Here is a 21,918-nt window from a genome sequence, read left to right as displayed (position 1 = left end):
ATCACCACAGTTCCTTCTCCCTTCCCACTCTACCTTGCTGCATCAGAAGTAAAGGAAAAGCAAAGAGAAAGGATGTATTTGTGTGAAAGCCCACAATAAAAAAATAATTTAAGGAAATATTTTTAAATCATCCAATTAAAAAATGTCATTATGCCTTGTCTGTGAATGTTCTTACTGAAATCTGTTCTCTTCCAAGATGCAATACTTCAGGCTCCCACTGAGCACTCCATAGCTCATCGGTTTCACAGCAGGTAAGCAGCAGTGACACGCTGCTAGGCTTCCTAAATCTGGCACAAATGGCAATAGCAAGCTGAAGGAATGCCCTGCTAATAGATATCCCAAGAGTCTCCACGGGTTGGATTTATGTATGAATGGAGAACCTCAAGTTTTAAGACTCACCCTTGAATCTTCTAGAAAAATCCCTGGACTAGCTCCAAAACTCAGATAGTTAATACATGCTTAGAGGCATGAATATGCTTGCCATGGGATGATTCTCCCCAAAGAGAACCATAAAAGTGTGAAGTATAGTTTGGTCTCCTCAGAACTTACCTCTTTGAGCTGGTCGAGAAGGTAAAAGGAATGTGGAATCGGAAAGTTTATCCAGTCCAGAATCCATTCTTTCTACTTCAGAGCAACGATCAGGAGTCCACTTGGGCAGAAGATTAGGGACAGTGAATCCTGGGACACATTCTCCCTCATAGAACCAATCACTTTGCTCATCATCCCCTAAAGTAAAGAGATCATAAGTTGGAATTGTAACATGCTCTATGGAAAACCAAATGCAAGGATGATTTCTCAGAACTATAGATTTGATGATACCTTTTAAATAATGTCAAAGTACAAAAAAACTGTTTTGAACCTTCTTCTTGATCCATATTATGATGGAAACTAGAGTACCAAACTAGTTTCACGTAAATGAAATACTGTGTTACACTGGACTACTTTTGATAGTAAAAAACTAATAAAGCTACCATTTACTAAACCCTTACCACCCTATGAGGGTCCATGCTAAAAATCTGCAAGCATGTTATCTCTTCTAAACCCTACACGAATTCCAACTTATAAGGCAACTAAAGTGAGAGAAGGCAAAGTCAAGTTAGTAAATGATGAAGCCAAGATCTGAACCCAAAGCGTGACTAACTCCAAAGCCTTTAACACAAAAATAAATTGCCTCCTATGTACCATTCTGTGGTGTAAATGAACTTGGGAGTTCAAAGTCCACAAATGTTTCTTAATTCAAAACTAGCTATTCCTGAGGTATTACATTTGCATTTCTCATAGTAGGTTAACAAAAAATGTATACCCATACCTCATTTATTCCTTGGTACCCTGACATTAATGGAACAGAAAATCATCTTGACACTAGCAATCCAAGTAACCAGGAAAAAACTAACCACAGAGACCAGCAATATAACCTCCCAAGATCTGTCAAGAAGTTATACCATTCAACCAAAGCCAAACTCATCATTAGTGACAAAGTCAAGACTAGACCCATATAGCCAGACTCTTGGTTCAAACCTCTTTCTACTGGCTACAATGACAGCATCTCAGTTTGCAAGAGACCTTGTTCCCACCCACAAAGAGTAGTAAGACTGATAACTTCATGTCTGCCATCCCATACTCCTTTCAAAATACCAAGGATGAAGGGATTCATGACAAGAACATCTAAAGTATTCATAATGCCTTCATTCTCTAATGTGTGTCAGATCCTAGGGAAACTGCTCAGGCCATGTTAAGCACATGAAGTATCAGATTCACGGGCCACTCACATCCATGGTAATGATAACTCTTAACTCATTGTGGAGATCTCTAAAAGGGAAAATGAAAATGCTCATAAAGAAGTTACTGTTCCCTTATAAAAACAGTAAGTGTTCCCTTATAAAAGTAAGTGTTCCCTTATAAAAACATACCATCAATGGCTGTTTCTCCAGAACAGTGGCTCTCAACCTTCAATGTACATCAGAACTACCAAAAACGGTTGTTAGAACACAGACTGCTGGGTCCTATCCCCAAAGTTTCTGATTCCGGTCCAAGCAGGATCAAAAACTTGCATTTCTAACAAGTTCCCTAGTGATGCTGCGCTGACTTCAGGACATTTTGAGAACTACTGCTCTAAAAGCATCTTACTAAACCAGGTGCATAGATGGATTAAAGATAGGCATTAGAATTAACAATGATTAGTTTCTCTGCATGTCAATATACTAATTCCTTTCTTATTCATAGACACTCCTTAAGCCATTTATTAAAACAGTATATTTAGCTAAGATAATATTTTATGACGACAAATGGCATCCCATAATGGCATTTTTTTTTTTTGATACTCAAGCATTCACTCAAGATTTTTGACAATACAAAAAGGGCTTCACTGAACCAAAGGAAACCTTGTGAAATCATTTAGACCAGCAGTCCCCTACCCTGGGCTCCTGTGGATGCATGATGCAGCAGCTCCCCAGAAGAGTACTGCCGGAGAATAAGGAAGAGGCTGATGGGTCAGGTTCCAGAATTCCTGCTCCTCTAGAATCACGCTTTAACAAAACAGGTTATCTGTTTCATAATCTGAGGTTCTATGTATAATTCTGTTTGAGGGAGAAAGAGGAGAATTTTCCCCTTTTCTGAGTTTCACAATAACCATTTATTAAGAGCTTACTATATGCCAGGCAATGTGTTACCTACTATAGTTGCAAATAATAAAAAAAATTCGTACCTTGAGAAAGCTTCAATGGAAAAGGCACACATCTATGAATAATGTCCTATGGTAAGCGGTAAAAAAGTACAGGGAAAGAAAGAGCAAGGGTTGGTTCTAGGAGATGATGCCTGCATGGACTGTGACATCCAGCCAGATTCTCTCCAGGAAATGTGCACACACTTAAATGTAGTAATGGAGACTTCAATAAGGTGACTATTTACAGAGGAGTAGATAGTATTAAGAGGAACCAATAAGGGATGGTGAAGCACCCTGAAGTCTTTACCTTTCCTAGACCTGAAGCAGCAAGGAGAGAGAATGGTTACTAGAGACCAGAGAGAAAGCTTAGGTTACAGAAGACTGCCAACAGGGGTGGTGGCCTTTGGCAGAGGAACACCACCACTGCCAACCAGCAGTCCAACAGAAAGGGAGCCCGAGAAAGCTACAATCCAAAGTCGCAGACTGTATTACTGTCTCCAACTCTTCGCTACCTCCCTGTGATAACACACATCCATGCCTTCTGCCTTTACCCACAGAATTCCAGAGCCTTCCCCTTCAGGCAGAGCATACTTCCTCCTCCCACTGACATAAGGCTTGTCATACAACTCACTTGGGGTAGTAGAACATTAGCAGACGTGATCCAAGCAAAAGCTTTTTTAAATATGGCTTGGTCGCCAAGCTCTGGTTTGGTCACTTAGCATTCACGTCTTCCACCAGGAAAAGTCCCTGCCAAGAACAGTCATTGCTCTTCCAGCAGAGGTCCCAGGACAGGATACACGGAGTAGATAGATACAAACCTAACTTAAAGCCTGGAGACCAGCTGAGCCCAGGTTAGATCAGCTGAGCCTGAGCCAACAGGCAGCCCCATAGCAAGAAATAAATGAGGTAAACCCCTGAAATTCTGGGGCTGTTAAACAGTATTACCAGGGGCGCCTGGGTGGCGCAGTCGGTTAAGCGTCCGACTTCAGCCAGGTCACGATCTCACGGTCCGTGAGTTCGAGCCCCGCGTCGGGCTCTGGGCTGATGGCTCAGAGCCTGGAGCCTGTTTCCGATTCTATGTCTCCCTCTGTCTCTGCCCCTCCCCCGTTCATGCTCTGTCTCTCTCTGTCCCAAAAATAAATAAACGTTGAAAAAAAAAAAATTAAAAAAAAAAAAAAAAAACAACAGTATTACCATAATAAAAACTTAACAAATACACTCAGTCTCATTCACCTTCCTCCCTCCAATCTTCTGCTAATGCCTCCTATTGGCCAAATCCAGTAAGAAACTGAGGGAAAAAAAACAACCCACTGACACAGTCCATAAATATGTCCTGGAGGGGCAAAACGAAAACTGTCTAGGTGGATGACCAACCGGTCAAGAAAAGGTGGGGATGAGATTTCTGGCAGAGACACCAGCATAAACAAAGACATGGAAGCAGGAAATGACATAGCTTTGTGCTGAGAACTCTAAGTATCCAAATATCACCAGAATGCATGAAGTTGAAGCAGAGATAGAGAGGAAAGCTAGGGCTATAGAATATTCTAAAATCTTCCATGATAAAGCAAGGAATGCTTATTAGTAAAAAGGTTTTCTGAAGGCCTGAAACTTAATCTGTCATAACAGGTCCACACTTTCTTACACCTCTGTATAATTATGTATCATAATCTTTAAGAGACACATTACGATACTTCATAGAACAGTATAAAAGCAAAGAAAAAGAGCAAAATTTGTATACACTAGCTCATTCAAGCAAAGACAAAAGAATCAAGACCCTAGTTGCACCCAATCTGGGAGTATATACACAGAGCCTCTAATGACACCTAGCTCCCTCAGAATCCGAAAGGGACAGAAATGTATTCACAATAACCTCCATTACAGTAAGAAGCTCAGCAACCCCATCCATGCCCACAACTCTGAGGTATGGGGGAGATAACCTCCCGCAATCTCTTTCCAAAATCAGAACTCGGATCCGGAGTCTCACGGTCCCAGGATCTCTTCTGGATCAGCCTAGACATGTAGCCATTGTGTTTTTGTCCTTTGATCACTTAACCCTTGAAGAAAAATCACTGGATCCCAGAGCTAGAAGGGACTTTAGAGAGCTACAAATCCCTTACTTAGATGAAGAGAATTACAGTCCAAAGGAGCTATATGAAACTCTTATTGGAACATAGTTAGTATGGTCCTAAGCAAGTGTACCCGATAAAAACAAAGTCTCAAATGACTGTTTAAGTTGTAAAAATAAAGAACTGGTAATTAAATTATACCAGTCTTATCCACAGTGTTCTATACTGAATTTCAGAAGTCTTAACATTAGAAAGAAGATGTTTTCTAGAATATATTCATCTAGAACACTATGATCATTTATAAGCAAGGTTATAAAAATAAACTCTTCCTATGTAAAAATAAGAATGTCTTAATATCCAATGAAGGAGCTAATACAGAAGGATATTTTTTGGTTCTAATTAAAAGCAACTTCCAAAAGTCCTATCCTTGACACTATCCCCCTAATCCGCTATCCCCCTAATCAATGATTCTCAAAGTCTAAACTACCTGCATGAAAATCACTGCAGGTACTTGTGAAAAATTCAGATTCCAAAAGCCAAATCTAACTAGATCTATTTGATTTGTAGGACCTCCGAATGTGCAGTTTTAACAGTTCACCAGGTGGCTCTTATATGCCTTAAAGTTTCAGAACCACTGCCACAGACAACCACCATATTCTCAGGGACGTATTCCTATAATCATTCAAATCTTCCCAGAAATACTCAACCAACTTCCCAAAGCTGGGATCAAGATTACCTTGCCGTCCTTCATCATTGGTAAAGAGCCCTGTGTCACTGCTGCTACACACACTGCTGGTTTCACTGAAAAGAGACAAACACAAGAGAACACATCAGATCCCGTCAAAACCAAAGCAGCGTCCATTCTTCAGGTTTTCAAATCAGAACATCCCGTTTGCCTAATTTCACTCCGGCTCATTAGCCAATCAGAAATTAAATTTCATAATTAAGCCACAGAGGAAAGCTTATTTTCCTGTAAAACAAAACCTAGGGAAACTTCCAAAATTTATACTTCTATTTCAAAATACTTAAAAAATACCAAAAGTCACCTTGTTAGGTTAGCACTGGAGAGTTATTTAGTGGGGCACCTGGGTGGCTCGGTCGGTTAAATGTCCAACTCTTGATTTTGCCTCAGGTCATGATCTCACAGTTCGTGGGATAGAGCCCACGTCAGGCCTTGTGCTGACAGTGCTGACGGCACGGAGCCTGCCTGGGACTCTCTCTCCTCTCTCTTTCTCTGCCCTTCCCCCACTCACTCTCTCAAAATAAACAAACTTAAAAAAAAAACTTATTTATTAAGGCTCACAAAACTAATCTCAACTTGGTTGGATGTATTAAACAACACAAATTTACCAATGATTTTTTTTTTTTAAATACTGTTAACTCTCGGTTTCAAATGAAACTGTCCAACTCTAAGACATGTAGCATCTCTCAAGTTTTGTTCCCATTTACAAAGCGGCAAACAAAAATCCATGAACAGGAAAAAAGTCAGTACGACCAAAGTTACATTTTCTAAATTTAATGTCTTCCCGATATGAAGTGGACACAACAAAATTCATTCTCAAAACAGAAGGTTAAAAATAAAAAGGTATAAACAAACTCCATTTGAAGCCAATGAAATACAACTTTTGCTCTGTAGACTTCTGTTCAATTTACTTCATTTTCTGAGCTATTACTAACAATTGATTCTGCCTCTTCTGATGCTGCAATGTCTTGGGCCTAATCTCCATTAAATTTGATCTGGTTCAGGAAAAATTTCCCTATTCTTTACAATTTTAGCCATTCCCTTGATTGGGAGTGTTTCCTTCCAAACTCACCATTTTTTTTCACCTACTCTAAAAGATGGAAGGAACCAGAGCAAGGAAGAAACATTCTTATCATACTGCATAAGCAATAGGCTTGGCAAAATCCCAGTCTACATTTCTGGATCAAAAATGTGAAAATATTTTGTATTTTTGCAACATGTCCAAATATCTTGCCAACACGAAATCCTTAAACTGCTGATTAAATTAAGTAGCTGTGCTCTTTCCTCGCTTAAGTTTATCTCTGAAGAGATCCAAGAAATTTGCTGCAGCAAGAGCCAATAAAACATAACTCGATTTATTTAAACATTCTTTCATTTTCTTTTCTTCTGTACTGATAAGTGAGAACTTTCTCGGGTGTTGTCGTAAGAAATGTGTCACAAAACTATACTACTGGATTCTGATGGATTTAGAATCTTCAAGGAGCTCTGCGGGTAAAACCAGAGGCCATCCTCCCTGAGCACTGCACCCTTCCTACTTCTGAGTTCGAGGAACTGTGCCTGCTGAACTTAATGGTGCTACTTTTGTATTTTTAGCAAATTCCTAAGAACATCAGTGGTCTAACTCCCTTGAGTTCTACTACACAGTCTCTCATATTACCACTTTATTATCCTCATCTGGCCTCAAAGATAGACCAAATTTGATATTATTTTAACTCCTCTTCACAGTAAGCAGGCCTTAAAAAAAGCACATTAAGCTATAGAACAGATACGCTATCCCATCAGCACGTTATATATACTTTATTAGTTTGCAGTATCACTAACTGAGATTTAGGGGTCAGCACATGACAGCCTGCACCTATTTTAGCCTGTGAGCTAAGAATGGTTTTTACAGCAAAAAAAGAAATCAAAAGAAGAATTTTGTGACACATGGGAATGATATGAAATTCAAATTTCAGTGTCCATAAGTAAAGTTCTATTGGAACAGAGCCACAGTTATTCATTTACATATCATCGATGGCTGCTTTCACACCACAACTTCAAAGCTGAGTGGTAGCAACATAGAACATATCACAAGCAAATCCCTAAAATATTTACTATCTGGCTCTTTACAGAGGAAGTTTGCTGATCCCTACTCTACATGTACAAGTTCTACTCTTGAGTATTTACCATTATAAAATTTAAACTGCTTGCTTTATTACAAAATCTATCAATTCTTTTCCCCATTCATTTCCAGCCACCTGTAAGTACTACAAAATACAGTGCTCCCTTGATCCTTTTTTGCACGGATGCTGTTCTCTCCTCGTATTCTAAACCAAGGGGGTGGGGCGCCTGGGTGGCGCAGTCGGTTAAGCGTCCGACTTCAGCCAGGTCACGATCTCGCAGTCCGTGAGTTCGAGCCCCGCGTCAGGCTCTGGGCTGATGGCTCGGAGCCTGGAGCCTGTTTCCGGTTCTGTGTCTCCCTCTCTCTCTGCCCCTCCCCCATTCATGCTCTGTCTCTCTCTGTCCCAAAAATAAAATAAAAACGTTGAAAAAAAAAAAAAAATTTTAAACCAAGGGGGTAAGCTCAAAGAAATCTGCTGGATCAAGAAAGGTGCTGGTAACCTAAAGCCTTCGTGTCACTGTACCTTTTCTATTTTTGTCAACAGCATTGAAGAGGACTCACGGTTTCTGAAAGAGCCTGGATTAAACATGTCTATAAGCTTTCTGTATATAGTTAATTCGAGGAATGGCAATGATGTTACAGAAATATCACCAGGATTTTAAGACTATGATCAAGGGAGAGAAGTATTTTCTTCACAGAGAAAATAGTGTGTCTTACAGCATGCTTATGACATAAAAGTATCACCAGTCTACTGGTATCTGGAAGTAACTAGTACTTTGGATAGCATCTGCTAATTCTATTTATTCCTTCAGAAGAACTTGCACTGTGGAAATCTAATCATACGTAAGAAGCTGTTAGCATGATTTGATGAGAAAAAAGACAAAAGTGGGAACTTCGTGGCATATCTGCACATAAACACTATGATACAGCATGCAAAAATGTAGTGCTAGCTAGAAAGTAGAAGCAAATATTTCCCCTTCCAAATTATAAGACAAAGTTGTCCAGTTCTGAAGACTTCATTCACTTCTGGCTCTGAGATCTGCTTCGAAAAAAATCAGCTTAGTGAGATTTAATAGCGATTTAGTCAACTACAAAATGTTAATTTATGGGGTGCCTGGGTGGCCCAATCGGTTAAGCATCCGACTCTTCATTTCGGCTCAGGTCAGGATCTCACAGTTCGTGAGTTCGAGCCCCACATCTGTGCTGATGGTGCGGAGCCTGCTTGGGATTCTGTCTCCCTCTCTCTCTCTATCCCTCCCCTACTTGCTCTCTCTCTCTCTCTCTCTCTCAAAATAAATAAAAATAAACGCTTTTAAAAAATGTTAATTTAGCTAACTAAACAGAATGTTTAATGGTCTATTAAAACTAAGCTACCTTTCAATAAACATAAGTTTCTTTTAGCACCTTTGTAGTTCACAAGGTCAAAAAGTTAAAAGGTGACAGAATCCTACATGTTTTTCCTATCTCAAAACCTTCAAATTTGTTTATAACTTTTTTGCCATGAGCCTTTTTACTAGGCAAGGAGAAAAAGCTCTGCTCCTGATTTTTGTAAGAAAAAAGTGTGATCCTACCTTTAGTGTCCACTCTACTTGTGGTCCTCTGAAGTTTAGTCAGGAAGACAAAAACTCAGCCTTTGTTAATCTTCAGAAAAACTAGACAAAACCCACAAAGATAGCAGGTGTGAAATCTCATCTTTTCCTAAAATGGCAGCCACTCCTATAGGCAGCAATGCCTCCTGTCTTTGCTTTGGGAGCTGTTCTGGACTCCCTGTTCTCACATGGTTCTCACCTATAAATAGTTTGCATTAAAAATAAAATCCTCCTAGAATATTTCTAAAATTTCTAAAAATGTATTAACCCTACAAATAATTTATACATCATTCAAAAAATTAGGGCAATTAGTTTCTCACAGCAAAAGGAGGAAAAGCCCCCTCCCCCATTTCTCCTAAACTTCTACTCATTCACTTAGTAAGCACTGACTATTTACCATACACCAGAAACCACTCTACCCAGTCCTAAAACTAACAAAGAAACGTCTCAATAACAATATAAAGGTGTACATTTTATAAGAAACCTAGTCTAAACCACGGGAGAAGGATGTGAAAAGGAAGAATGCTTTCCAATGAATAATACTCTGCAAATAAGGGGGTGTGCAAGCCTACAATTTAACCATGTAACACTGAGGAAATCTCCCCATCTTAGAAATCAGAAAACACCTCAAAAGTATTTCTATGTGAGTAAAAACAGTAATAATACATCACACTTCTCTACAGTGGTTGTCCCTAAAAAATGTTCCCACACTGAATTCAGCAGCATAGCCACCATTTTAAATAAGACACAAATAAAATTAAAGCCTGGGTTTTAGACCACCAATTGTATTACCTAATTATTATTATATGTTAGAAAAGAAACCAAACCACATCGAGCTGAAAAAACAGACGTGTAAAGAAAGTCCCACTAACCTGCAGTTCCAGAGGCTTCCCTCCTCCAACATTGTATTATGAACACTTTGAAACATATGAAAAGGTTGAAAGAAGTTCCAGTTACCACTCACACTCCATCACATCACCTACCGCACGCCCCACACTGCCATGAACATTTTGCTTTCTCTGTTTTATCACACATCTATCCCTCTAACCTTCCCTGCTGGGCATCTTGGTAATCCAAGACACTCTTGGTAGACCAGATGATTGGCACCCACTCTCAGAGAAGGAGATTATCACAGGAATCAAGCCTAATAAAACACTATTGATACCCCTCATCCACTTGAATCATTGATTCCAGGGCAAACACTCTGAGCTCAATATTGTAAACCTTGGTATGAACTTTAAAATGCTTTCATCTGAATTGCTCTTCCTTCCAAGTTCTGAAAATGAACCGTTTGCCCTTTTGAGGAGCAACTAAAGGGTATTTTTTCAAGTTGGCAAAAACTCTCAGTTACAAAGTTTTAAAAACTACAGTACTTTTATTCTATAGAAGAGATCAATGTTTTGGCCTTACGACGTTCTCTAAATCTGAAACTTACGCTTGTTGGTGAAAGCAAAATCAATCAAGTGAAAATCCCAGATCAGCACCTAGAAACACCAGCAGTAGCTCTCAACTCAAAGCAATTTTACCCCCTTCTCCTCACCCCCACTCCCACCTTGCACCCACGGGGTCATGTGGCAATGTCTGGAAACATTTTTGTCAGGACTTGGAGCAGGGGAGGGGGAGTTGGTGTCCTACTGGCATCTACTGGGTAGAGCGTTGCATCCTACAATGCACAGGACAACCCTCACAACAGGGAGTCATTGGACTCAAAAATGCCAGTAGTGCCAAAGGGGAGAACCCTCGTCTATAGTGATAAAGTACAGGATGAAGCCGACAGGGCATCTTGTTAAGGAAAACCACTTCAGAGAGGAGGCTGTGCACTTTTGCTGGATAAAGCCGGCCTTCAAGGACAGAGGTCAACATCCCATAGTAGCAACAATGCCATTCTCTTGCCAGGGCCTCAAAGAGCCTGAGGCCTCTGGATCCCAGGAATCACGAGAAGGTAGCTGGACCTTCAGGCCAACTGGTAGAACTGAAACTACTCAAGAGTTGTACAGATCACTCCTCCCTGCCCAGCCCAGGCAGAGAGAGGAGAGAGAGATCCAGGCTGGGAAAGATCTTGCTCATTTCAGTCTCCCCAATGCCTAGCACAGCACCCGGCACACAGCAGGCATTCAGCAAATGTTACATATGGAATGAACTCCTTCAGATCAGCTGCTGCTTCCCCTTCTATGGCCTTCATGCCGTATCACTTCACTTCTCTAATACTATTTCCTGCAAGGCTGTTCTGAGGATGTGATGATATGAGGTATGTGAACCCACTTTGTAGACTCTAGAATCTTATACAGAACCAAAGGATGAAAGATTCAGAAGCTACCTCTAAGGTGCTAATTCTCATATGTCTCCAATATTATTATTTTAGCAGATGATAGTGTTAATTCCCTGACAGTCTTTTTATTAAATAGCAATCTAAATTCTATAGGACTCTCAATTATACTCCAGTAAAGAAAAAACAACATTCTATGGGACTTGAATCTGTTCTCATTTTGAATGGAAAAATAAATGTGGCTTATGAAATCTAATATGTTCTCTATATGGGGCTTCATCCAAGAGAGGGAGACATAGCTCTCAGTAGATATCCAAACCAGAAGTGTCTCAAGAAGGGGTTTGGTACTTGAGTGGAGTTCCAGAAAATTATTAATAAGAATTATTAATAAGAAAATTATTGATAGTACAAAAGTATTAGATAACAATTCTATATTAATAATTTTAATCAATAATTTTATAGTTGTTTATTAATAATAATAGTTCAAATCATTAATAGAAATTATTAATACAAAATTCATTATTGATTCAAGTAATATCATTTACTGAGTTCTAGTACAGGCCGGGCAAAGTACTAAGAGCTTTACATTCATTGTTACATTTCTTCTACTGCAAAACTCTACGAGGTAACTATGTCAACCTCGTATTACAAGTGAAGTAGTGAAACCTCGAGAGGGCAAGCAAGTTGCCCAACATTACACAGCAAATAAACGTCTGAGCCAGTACGGTGTATTTCCAAAGTCCATGAGCTTGCTGAATGGCCGCCAAAACATGGATGGTGCACAGATTCATTTACCAAGTAATTCCATGTTTCTCTCTTCATGAGCTACTTTTCAATTCAGCACTTCTCATTTTCATTCTCCTGAAAATGCTAACAGATTAACTGAACTTGGGAAAGAATGTTCCTTTGCTTTTTGCTAGTTAAAACATTCAGACACAGCTGAAACTCTATGTTTTGACTCTAACTATATCAGCTAAAAATGCATCAAACATGCTGAACACCAAGAAAACAAACTAGGGACTCACTTTGGAAAAAGCTCTCTATCTTAATGCCGTATTTTGAATTTTAAAAATAAATATTCACCTTCAGTATACATACTTACAACAAAATATACTCTCAGTTATCTATACCTTCGCTTGTCCTTAGAGTTCCTGAATGCCCTTCCTTTGAAATCAAAGTAAAAACATTCCCCCAAATTCTAGGGACAGATACTCTGAAAATACCATTCCTGAATCTAGCTTCACACTAAGTCAGGAAAAAATTCCAGAAGATGGAGAGCCATCTGTGGTAACTAGACTGTCAGATGACTCCCAATGATCCCAGCATCCTGGTATTTCCCAGCCTGGTTGGTCTGTGTGACGACCAATGGCATAGGAAGAAGTAACGGTAGGTCACTTCTGAGATTAGATTATAGAAGACTGTGGCTTCCCTCCTGGACACTCAGTGAGGGCTGGTATGCTCTCTCTCTTTCTCTCTCTCAAATCATTACCCCTAGGGAAAGTCAAGTGCCATGTCTTGAGAATACGAACAGCCCTGTGGAGGGGCCCCTGTGGAAAGGAACTTACAGTCCAACAGCCTACAAGGAATTGAAATCTGCCAATAGCCCTGAGTGAGTTTGGAAGTGGATCCTTCAGTCACAGTTATGCCCTGAGACAACTACAGCCCCAGTCAACAATTTGACTGTGACAATATGAGACTCGGAACCAGAACCACCCAGCTAAGCTACTCCCAGATTCTTGACTTCAGAAACTGTAAATGTTACTTAAATCTACTAAGTTTCAGGGCAGTTTTTTTTTTTCCTGACACAATAAATAATACAGTATTTTTGTGAATTCTTTTTTGAAAATAATTCCCTACTTTCTAGCCCTAACAAAAGCTTCTAATTTGAATAAGACAAATCTCTGAATTCTCATAATTGGGAGAAAAAACACACTTTGTCCTCTGACCTGACAGCTCGCTGGTTCTTTCATATTCCTAACCACAAAGGACTATAAATTTAGAACTGAGTAAAAGTAGTTTATACCTGTCTCAACTAAAATAAGGAATTCGTTTATTACCTATAATTAAAACAGCGGTATCAGTAAGTTAACACCTGGATTATTAACCAAGTACCTTGAATAAGATGGACCTTTTACATCTAATTTTAAAAGAAACAAACAGGAGAGAGAGAATGGCCTCCACCATCATGTTAAAAGATAAGGGGTTTTCATTTTAACTTTTTATTAAATAATGCACTTAACAAAAATTTTAAATCGTCTTAGAATCCAGAAAAACAGAAAGGAAAAGTCACTCCTAGACCCAGAGCCCAAAGACATCTTTGCTCAATTTTTTTCCTGGGTCAAGGTGGTATATCTATAACCGTATAGAGTCAGATTTCAGAATCTAAAAGTAACTATGACCAAGGGAGAGGTTTTTCAGAGAAATATCTCACACCAACTGCAAAATTATTCCCACAATAACTTAATAAGTTGTAAGAATGTATAATGAAGGAGTTTGTTTTCTGGTTTCACTCGGAGGATACCACAAAAGAAACAGCCTCACTGGTTTCACAGGCTTATTAGTGCAGCCCCTGCAATCAGGTATACTGGGTAAAGATTTAATGATTTTCCCCAGGACTCTGCTACTGAGCTAGGAGGGTGTGCCTTACGGAAGCCCACCCATCCTTCTACGACTTACCTTTTCTTAGAGCTAATAGTGATTCATCTTCAGTTAGAAGAAATGTCTTTGCAGAGTAAATTTTTAAAGAACATATATTCTGAGACCTGAATGTCTAAGAATGCCTTTCTGCTGCTTTTCCATATGAAATCTATCCTGGCTATATATAAAATTCAGGGGGGGAGTAGGAGAGCAATCTTCCCCCCCCCACCCCCCACTCCAAAATTCTACAGGCAACTGCAGCCCTTCACACTTAGTACTGTAGGAATAAACCAGCCTTGTTTTCATCCCTTTTAAAATTGTTCTTTATACCCAGGGAGCCTGGGTGGCTGTTGGTTAAGTGTCTGACTTCAGCTCAGGTCATGATCTCACAGTTCATGAGTTCAAGCCCCACGTCTGGCTCTCTCCTGTCAGCACAGAACCCAATTCAGATCCTCTGTCTCCCTCTCTCTCTCTCTCTGCCCCTCCCCTGCACATGCTCATGCGCGCTCTCTCTCTCTCCAAAATAAACATTAAAAAAAAACAAAAAATTGTTCTTTATACCTGTTCCACCCCTGCACCAAGGCAGAATGCAAACTTCTGCCAGGATAGGTCTAGGTAGTATGTGTCTGTTCATTCATTTTCCCTTTTAATCTTTATAATTTTTCAACCCAAGAATGCCTTTTCTCTTCAGTTCTATTTTTTAAATCATTATTCTATTCCAATGCTTCAGTTTCCTCCTTTGAAATATTTACATACTCATAGACAGGGCCTCTATCTTCTGTTCTCCAGATCTATCAACTTCTCTCTCATTATCACCTCCTCTCATTGCATTTTGGGAGGGCTTCCAAAGTTTTCCAAATCAACTCAATTTTCCACAGAATGAATTGTCTTGTTTTAACACTGCAATTACATCAATTTCCTTACATTTTTCCTCCCATACTACTGGGTTTTCAAATAGCCATCTTTCTTTCCTTATGAGTTAACTGTTCCTATTCCAAAGTGACTATGTCTTTTTCGCATCCTAAAGAAGACTTTCTAAAATGTTCTGGTTTCCACTGGCAATCATTTTTGGATACGTGTTTTTCCTCTGAACTTTCAGGATAATGTTCCTTTTCCCTTATTCCACAGAACTTGTTGAAAGGCCTCTTGCTGAAAACTGGTTTACCTAGAATCTCTTTACTTGCCAACAGAAAGGGTGTGTAAATGACCCCTGGTCCCATTCTCTATTCTCTTGGATATAGGTAACATGCTTCCCACATCTACAACTGGCCAAGACAATGTGTAGAGCTCCTGGCCTAACACCCAGTGTCACTGGTAGGCTTTTACTCATATAGTTATGTGGGACCAAGACAGGATCTTCTTCTGTCACTGCCTTATTCTGACCCCATTCCAAGAGTCTACAATATATAAAGATATATAAAACACTGCAATTTCTAGAATGCACCACTAAGAGTGATTTTTTCTTCTCTCCTCATGCCAACAGTAAACTTTATTCTTGGAGAATGTATTTCCCAGGACCGAATTTGCAGTGACTGCCTCCTACTCCAAACACAAATACACACACAGAAAACACTAATTCCTTATCCAAGTATATTCTGGGAGTTAGAGCCTCCAAACAGAAACTCAAAGATACAGATTGGGAAGTACAGTATCCCCTCTTCTCCGCACAGCAGAGAAGTTCTAAGACTCTCACTGATGCCTGAAACTGTAGATAGTACCTAACCATATATATACCATGTGTTTTTCCTATACATATGTATCCATGATTAAGTTTAATTTTATAAATTAGACACAGTAAAAGAGAGGCAATAACTAATAATATAACAATATACTATAATAAAAGTTATGTGAATGTGGGGTCTTTCTCTCAAAATATCTTCTACTCACCCTTCTTCTGATGATCATGTGAGGGGATAAAATGCCTAGGAAAGGAGATGAAGTGAGGTGAACCATGCAGGCACTGTGATGTACTGTTAGGCTACTCCTCCTCCTCCTGACGGAATGTCAGAAGGTGCATCACCTGCTTCCAGACCACATCTGACTGAGGGTTAACTAAAACCACAGAAAGAAACTGGGCAAGAGGGGACTACTGTAGAGGACGGAACAACACTCTGGCTCACACTGCGGCTGCCTGATTTTCTGACTAAAATGGACCTGCGATTCTGAACAAAGGCCTGACTATAGAGAGAGGATGAAGGGTCTCACTACATACCTTCAGCGTAGGCTCAGCACTGCCGATGTGGGCTTCCAACTGCACATCTATCAGCCTTGTGGTTTGTCGCTATCTTGGCGAGAGGCCAACTCTAAGTCCTGGTTCCTGGCGATGTGAGTTTACAATGTTTTCTGTCTTCCTAAGCATTTTAATGGGCAGCTGATATTGCTTATCAAATGTTTTTTACACTACGAAGTTACAATGATGCACTGGAAGGAGGCTGTGACTGGAAAGAGTTCCAGAGTCTCAGTGTTACAAGGGACCTTAGAGGTCACGCAGCACAGTCTCGCCAACTCTACAATAACTCAGTAAGTGGTCACCAAGCCCAGGCTTGAACCCCTTCAGTCACCTAGAACTCATTACCCAGTGAAACAATTCATTTCATTTTTACAGAGGTCGAATTTTTGGAATGTTGTATCTGACAACGAGGCAACGTCTTAACTCTCTGTGCTTTCCATTTTTATGAGCCCTACCTCCATCCTCTGGAGTCACACAGAATAATCCTAACACACTTCTTTCAAGAGACAGATTTTCAAATAAAGTAGTATCAAATCCATCTCCCAAGGTGTCTTTCTCCGTTGTTCCCAAGGATATACTAGCAAAACTCTGCATAAATCTATGGACGCACGCTATGCTAGCTACTCAGAACTCTCAAATGCAATAGTACCATTTGCAACAATGGTAAATATACTCTTGGTCAGCACCTCCAGTTATGGAATAGGAAACAGGGCAACCTCAACCTACCACATACATTCTTTCCAGTATTCCCTGATTAATGACCTCCACTTGCAAAGGAGGCTACTTACCTTAACCATGAAATAATGAATACTATTGATCCAACAAGGTACTGCTATAGAGTGTTACTGATCACCCAATCTTTGGTTAAAATGGTCCTCATTTAGCAATTTCACTGTCACAAACACCTGGAGCAAAGCATGCACATAATTAAAGAGTTTGGGGAGGTAAAGTGAGAGGTGATGGACAGAGATCTCAGCTTTCTCCCATTTATTCTTGCTTCTGAGCTATTGTTTGTGTCAGAAGGGATATTGATTTTCTATAAAAATAAGAAAACAAGAGGCACCAAGGGGCTGCAGAAGGTCAGCATGGGCTGGAAAAGGAGGGGGGAGGGTTAGCACTCTATCTCTGTCACTTGCCTTCCAAGAGAAGGGAATATTTTCTTTCCTGTGAGATCGGCCTCTAATACATCACCTTAGGAAAGCTCCTGACTGAGACTTCAGGCCAACACCAAACCAATTCACTTAGAAAAACCAAAGAAGCTAAACTATATTTAAGGGGAACAAACAAAGGATGAGTTAGTGAAGAACAGAGTAAAATTAGGCTATGAATCACCTAATACCTGCGATATAGACAATATGAATAAAAACAGTAGAAAGGAATTTTACAAAAGAATTTCTCCATTCTAGAATGGAACACACATACACAGGAAAATTACTAAAATAATAACTGATCTTTTTGCAGGTATAAAAAACTATTGTATCATAACCACTTCCAGTTCCTCAAAACTCTTGAGGGATTGGTTGGCGTAGAATTGAAGGAAGAACAGAAAAATAAAACGAAAAGGAATTATTGGTTAAGCTTAAAACTATTCCATGGTTAATTAGTAAAGTGAATTTAAGGAAATTAGAAATACAGCTCCCTGGCTGAGACATACATTTTCTTTTTTTTTTTTTTTTTTTTAATTTTTTTTTTTTTTTTTCAACTTTTATTTATTTTTGGGACAGAGAGAGACACAGCATGAACGGGGAAGGGGCAGAGAGAGGGAGACACAGAATCGGAAACAGGCTCCAGGCTCTGAGCCATCAGCCCAGAGCCTGACGCGGGGCTCGAACTCACGGACCGCGAGATCGTGACCTGGCTGAAGTCGGACGCTTAACCGACTGCGCCACCCAGGCGCCCCGACATTTTCAAACCTAAAACACCTGACACGTATTTTTTAAAAGAATTCCAGGCGCCTGAGTGGCGCAGTCGGTTAAGCGTCCGACTTCAGCCAGGTCACGATCTCGCGGTCCGTGAGTTTGAGCCCCGCGTCAGGCTCTGGGCTGATGGCTTGGAGCCTGTTTCCGATTCTGTGTCTCCCTCTCTCTCTGCCCCTCCCCCGTTCATGCTCTGTCTCTCTCTCTCTGTCCCAAAAATAAATAAAAAAACGTTGAAAAAAAAATAAAAAAAAAAAAAATGGCTTGGTGATAAAAGAATTCCATCCACTGATAAGGCTAAGTTAAGTTTAATGATCACCTTCATCCTAATAATTTTACAAGTTGGATCATACACACTGACAATTTTCAATATCACTGATAAAATGTAAGGTTCTACACTTGATCTGTATGAGAACAAAGATGCACGTCCAAGCAGATTTATGAAAGAGCAACCAAGGAGATTCTTAAAAATATTTGTTAATGTAGAACAAAGGTAGGGAAATTTTGAGAGAATCAATTCACCAAAATAGTATAATATCCAAATCATAAATTATAATCTACTTAAACATACTCTAATGCTAGTCCTATTCATAAGGTATGCTTAAGAATCAAGGCAAGATTTTAGTTCCATCTTACTGGTGAGAGGCTGAACATAATTTGTGGTCAAAGAGTAAGTCAGTCACCCCTCTTTCTCCACAGAGTAGATTTAGGGGGAAAAAATACAAGGCACTTCTGTTCGTAACTACAGATGAAACAATATAAGTCAAGGCATATTTAAGACCCCTAAATAGATTCTAAAGAAGAATTGTTCTCATTTTAAGTCTGCTACTATTCCACCCTAATTTCCCTCATAGCTACAAGAACGTGGGCATCCATGTTACTAAAAGAACTCAAGAGTGATGGGACGCCTGGGTGGCTCAGTCCATTAAGCATCCGACTCTTGATTTTGGCTCAGGTTATGACCTCATGGTTCATGAGATCGAGTCCCACATTGGGCTATGTGCAGATAGCGAGGAGCCTGCTTGGGATTCTCTCTCCCTCTCACCCTGCCTCTCCCCTACTCATATTCTCTCTCAAAATAAACATTAAAAAAAAAAAAGAAGAATGTTAAAAGAACTCTGAAGTCATGTACCAGGCAGATAGCCCAAACAGGGTAACAAGGTCTTCTCAATTTGAAAAGAATAAGAATAGGGGCATCTGGGTGGCTCAGTCGGTTGAGCATCCAACTTCGGCTCAGGTCATGGTTTCACAGCTCGTGAGTTCGAGCCCCGAGTCGGGCTCTGTGCTGACAGCTTGGAGCCTGGAGCCTGGAGCCTGCTTCGGATTCTGTGTCTCCCTCTCTCTCTGCCCCTAACCCACTCACATTCTGTCTCTGTCTCTCTCAAAAATAAAAAAACATAAAAAAAAAAAATTCGAAAAGAATAAGAATTTCATACGAATTTCTGCCTATTTCAACTTATCCAGGCTCTCAGGTAACTAGAATGTTTATTATCACAACCTGACTATATGTGCAATAGCTGTGTCTGAGGTAGGAAGGAACTAAAAGTGCCTCGCTACTAGATTACAGACTGCATCTGGAACCACACTTAGGCTGTTATCTTAAGAGCAGAAAGAGTGAACAATTATGTCATGAGAAGAAATATACACAAGCTATCACTGCAAAAAACAATTTCTAAAAATCACTATTCTCAAGGCACCTGGGTGGCTCAGTCAGTAAAGATATCAACTTTCGATTTTGGCTCAGGTCATGATCCCAGCGATCAAGCCGTGTCGGGCTCCACGCTGGGCATGGAACCTGCTTGAGATTCTCTTTCCCTCTGCTCCTCTCCTCCACATACACACGCTCTCACTCTGTCTCTCAAATTAAAAAAAAAATCGTGATTTTCAACAGTAAATTATTTGGAATATATGTTCGATATTGACACAAACTTGAACACCTCAATTGAGGGTTTTGATATTGTGTACGGCTGTAAACTGACTAAACATTTGTTTGATTAAAAACAGCATGATAAGGGCAACTGGATGCCTCAGTTGGTTAAGTGTCTGACTTCATTCAGCTCAGGTCATGATCTCACGGTTTCATGAGTTTGAGCCCCACGTCAGGCTCTGAGCTGACAGCTCAGAGCGTGAAGCCTGCTTTGGATTCTGTGTCTCCCTCTCTCTCTGCCCCTCCCTGACTTGCACTCTGTGTCTCCCTCTCTCTCAAAAATAAACATTAAAAATATTTAAAATAAAAAAACAGCATGATAAAAAAAAAACCTTTGTAACCCAAAATTACACATATATATTGGGTAAATAGGTCTTAGGATATACATTAGAGGAAAATTAGAGAAGCCGTATTGTAAGCCTAACCAGTTGTGCAAACCCACAAATATAAAGTTAGTGAGAAAAATTGTTGAAGCTGGACTAAAAACCGCCCTGAAAAAGGTATGGGCTTATATAAAGACCTACGCAGCCTTTCTGATTACTGACACAGCCTCACGACACAGTTCCTAAGATTCGTGTCTTTGTTTTTCAGACAAACCTCAGAAGCAAAGTCCTAAGAAAGGCCAGATATTCTACAGTTGTAAGAGGTAAGAAGAGACGGAAAGAGCAGTGGAGGGCAGCAAAACATGGTGGTTAAGTATGAACTCTGGAATCAGAATTGATTCCTAGTTTTGCCACTGGGTGACCATGGGCAAATTATCTAAACGCTATTAACCTCCATCTCTTCTTCTATAAAGTACGAATAGCAGTGCCTGCCAGACGGCGCAGTCCTGAACATTCCCCTGGGACCACCAACCCACTAGGCAGCACCCACACAGGCATGTGGTTTGATACAATGAAGGGGATGGGAACAATGTAGAGATGCCAAATAGCCTGTGAAGCATGGGACGGTCCCTCACCACAAAGAACTGCCCCCACTCAAAACACCAAGAGGGCCACCTCGATGCCTCAGTAGGTTAAATTAGCCTGACTCTTGATTTCAGCTCAGGTCATGATGTCACAGTTCGTGAGACTGAGCCCCAAGATGGGCTCAGAGCTGACAGTGTGGAGCCTGGTTGGGAATCTCTCTCTCCTCAACCTCTCTCTCTGCCCCTCCCCAACTCTCACTCTCTCTCTCTCTCTCTCTCTCTCTCTCAAAATAAATAAACATTAAAAGCAAACAAACAAAAAAACACCAAGAGCACCCTCCTTGAGAAACATTAATATTAAAGTATCGAGGTGGGGCTTATCAATGTTCCTAGGACTATATGAGATGGAAAAAACAAAGTCACCAAAATCTACACTGACATTTTAAAGATGCATCCAATAGACACAAATTTTTATGGCTCAATGACATTTGGTTGAAAACTAATGGGATTCAATACTGTTATTTTCAAAGCCCCACCATGTCTTTCAGACGACGTGGATGTCAGCCATAAAAAATAAACTCAACAGAGTCAAACCGTAAGTAGCAGAGAACAGAATTATAGCCCGGTATCTGAAGTCGAGACTCTTAACGGGTAAAGGAAGCTTACCAGAAACGTACACAAACTCCACATGCCCAGTACCAGCATTTTCTCACATACACAAACACACACACCAGCCTCTGCTGAGACCCTGGTTCTAACAATATCAATGTATGAACTACATGGTATAAACAGCAGTAAACTGTTTTTAAAACAAAATTCTTGGTTATGCATGTGAGATACACATTTTAAACAATTTTTAGAAACAATGTGTTTCA

The 21,918-nt window shown here is 40.1% G+C and overlaps 1 protein-coding gene across 7 annotated transcripts in view; it reads right to left on the bottom strand.

Annotated features, from left to right (window-relative positions):
* The window catches only part of GPATCH2L (G-patch domain containing 2 like), a 78,168-nt gene that overhangs the window by 52,865 nt on the left and 3,385 nt on the right, over window positions 1–21,918 (bottom strand). For all 7 annotated transcript variants that reach the window (XM_040477783.1, XM_040477784.1, XM_040477786.1 and 4 more), the window contains 2 exons: window positions 5,465–5,529; window positions 550–726 (listed from right to left, as the gene is read on the bottom strand). In XM_040477783.1, the coding sequence (XP_040333717.1) occupies window positions 550–726; window positions 5,465–5,529 (242 nt within the window). The remainder of the gene's footprint in view (window positions 1–549; window positions 727–5,464; window positions 5,530–21,918) is intronic.

This window comes from Herpailurus yagouaroundi, unplaced genomic scaffold (genome assembly GCF_014898765.1).
Source record: "Herpailurus yagouaroundi ecotype Mexico unplaced genomic scaffold, PumYag 141, whole genome shotgun sequence".
NCBI classification, from domain to species: domain Eukaryota; kingdom Metazoa; phylum Chordata; class Mammalia; order Carnivora; family Felidae; genus Herpailurus; species Herpailurus yagouaroundi.
This window is presented reverse-complemented; position numbering and strand designations above follow the sequence as displayed.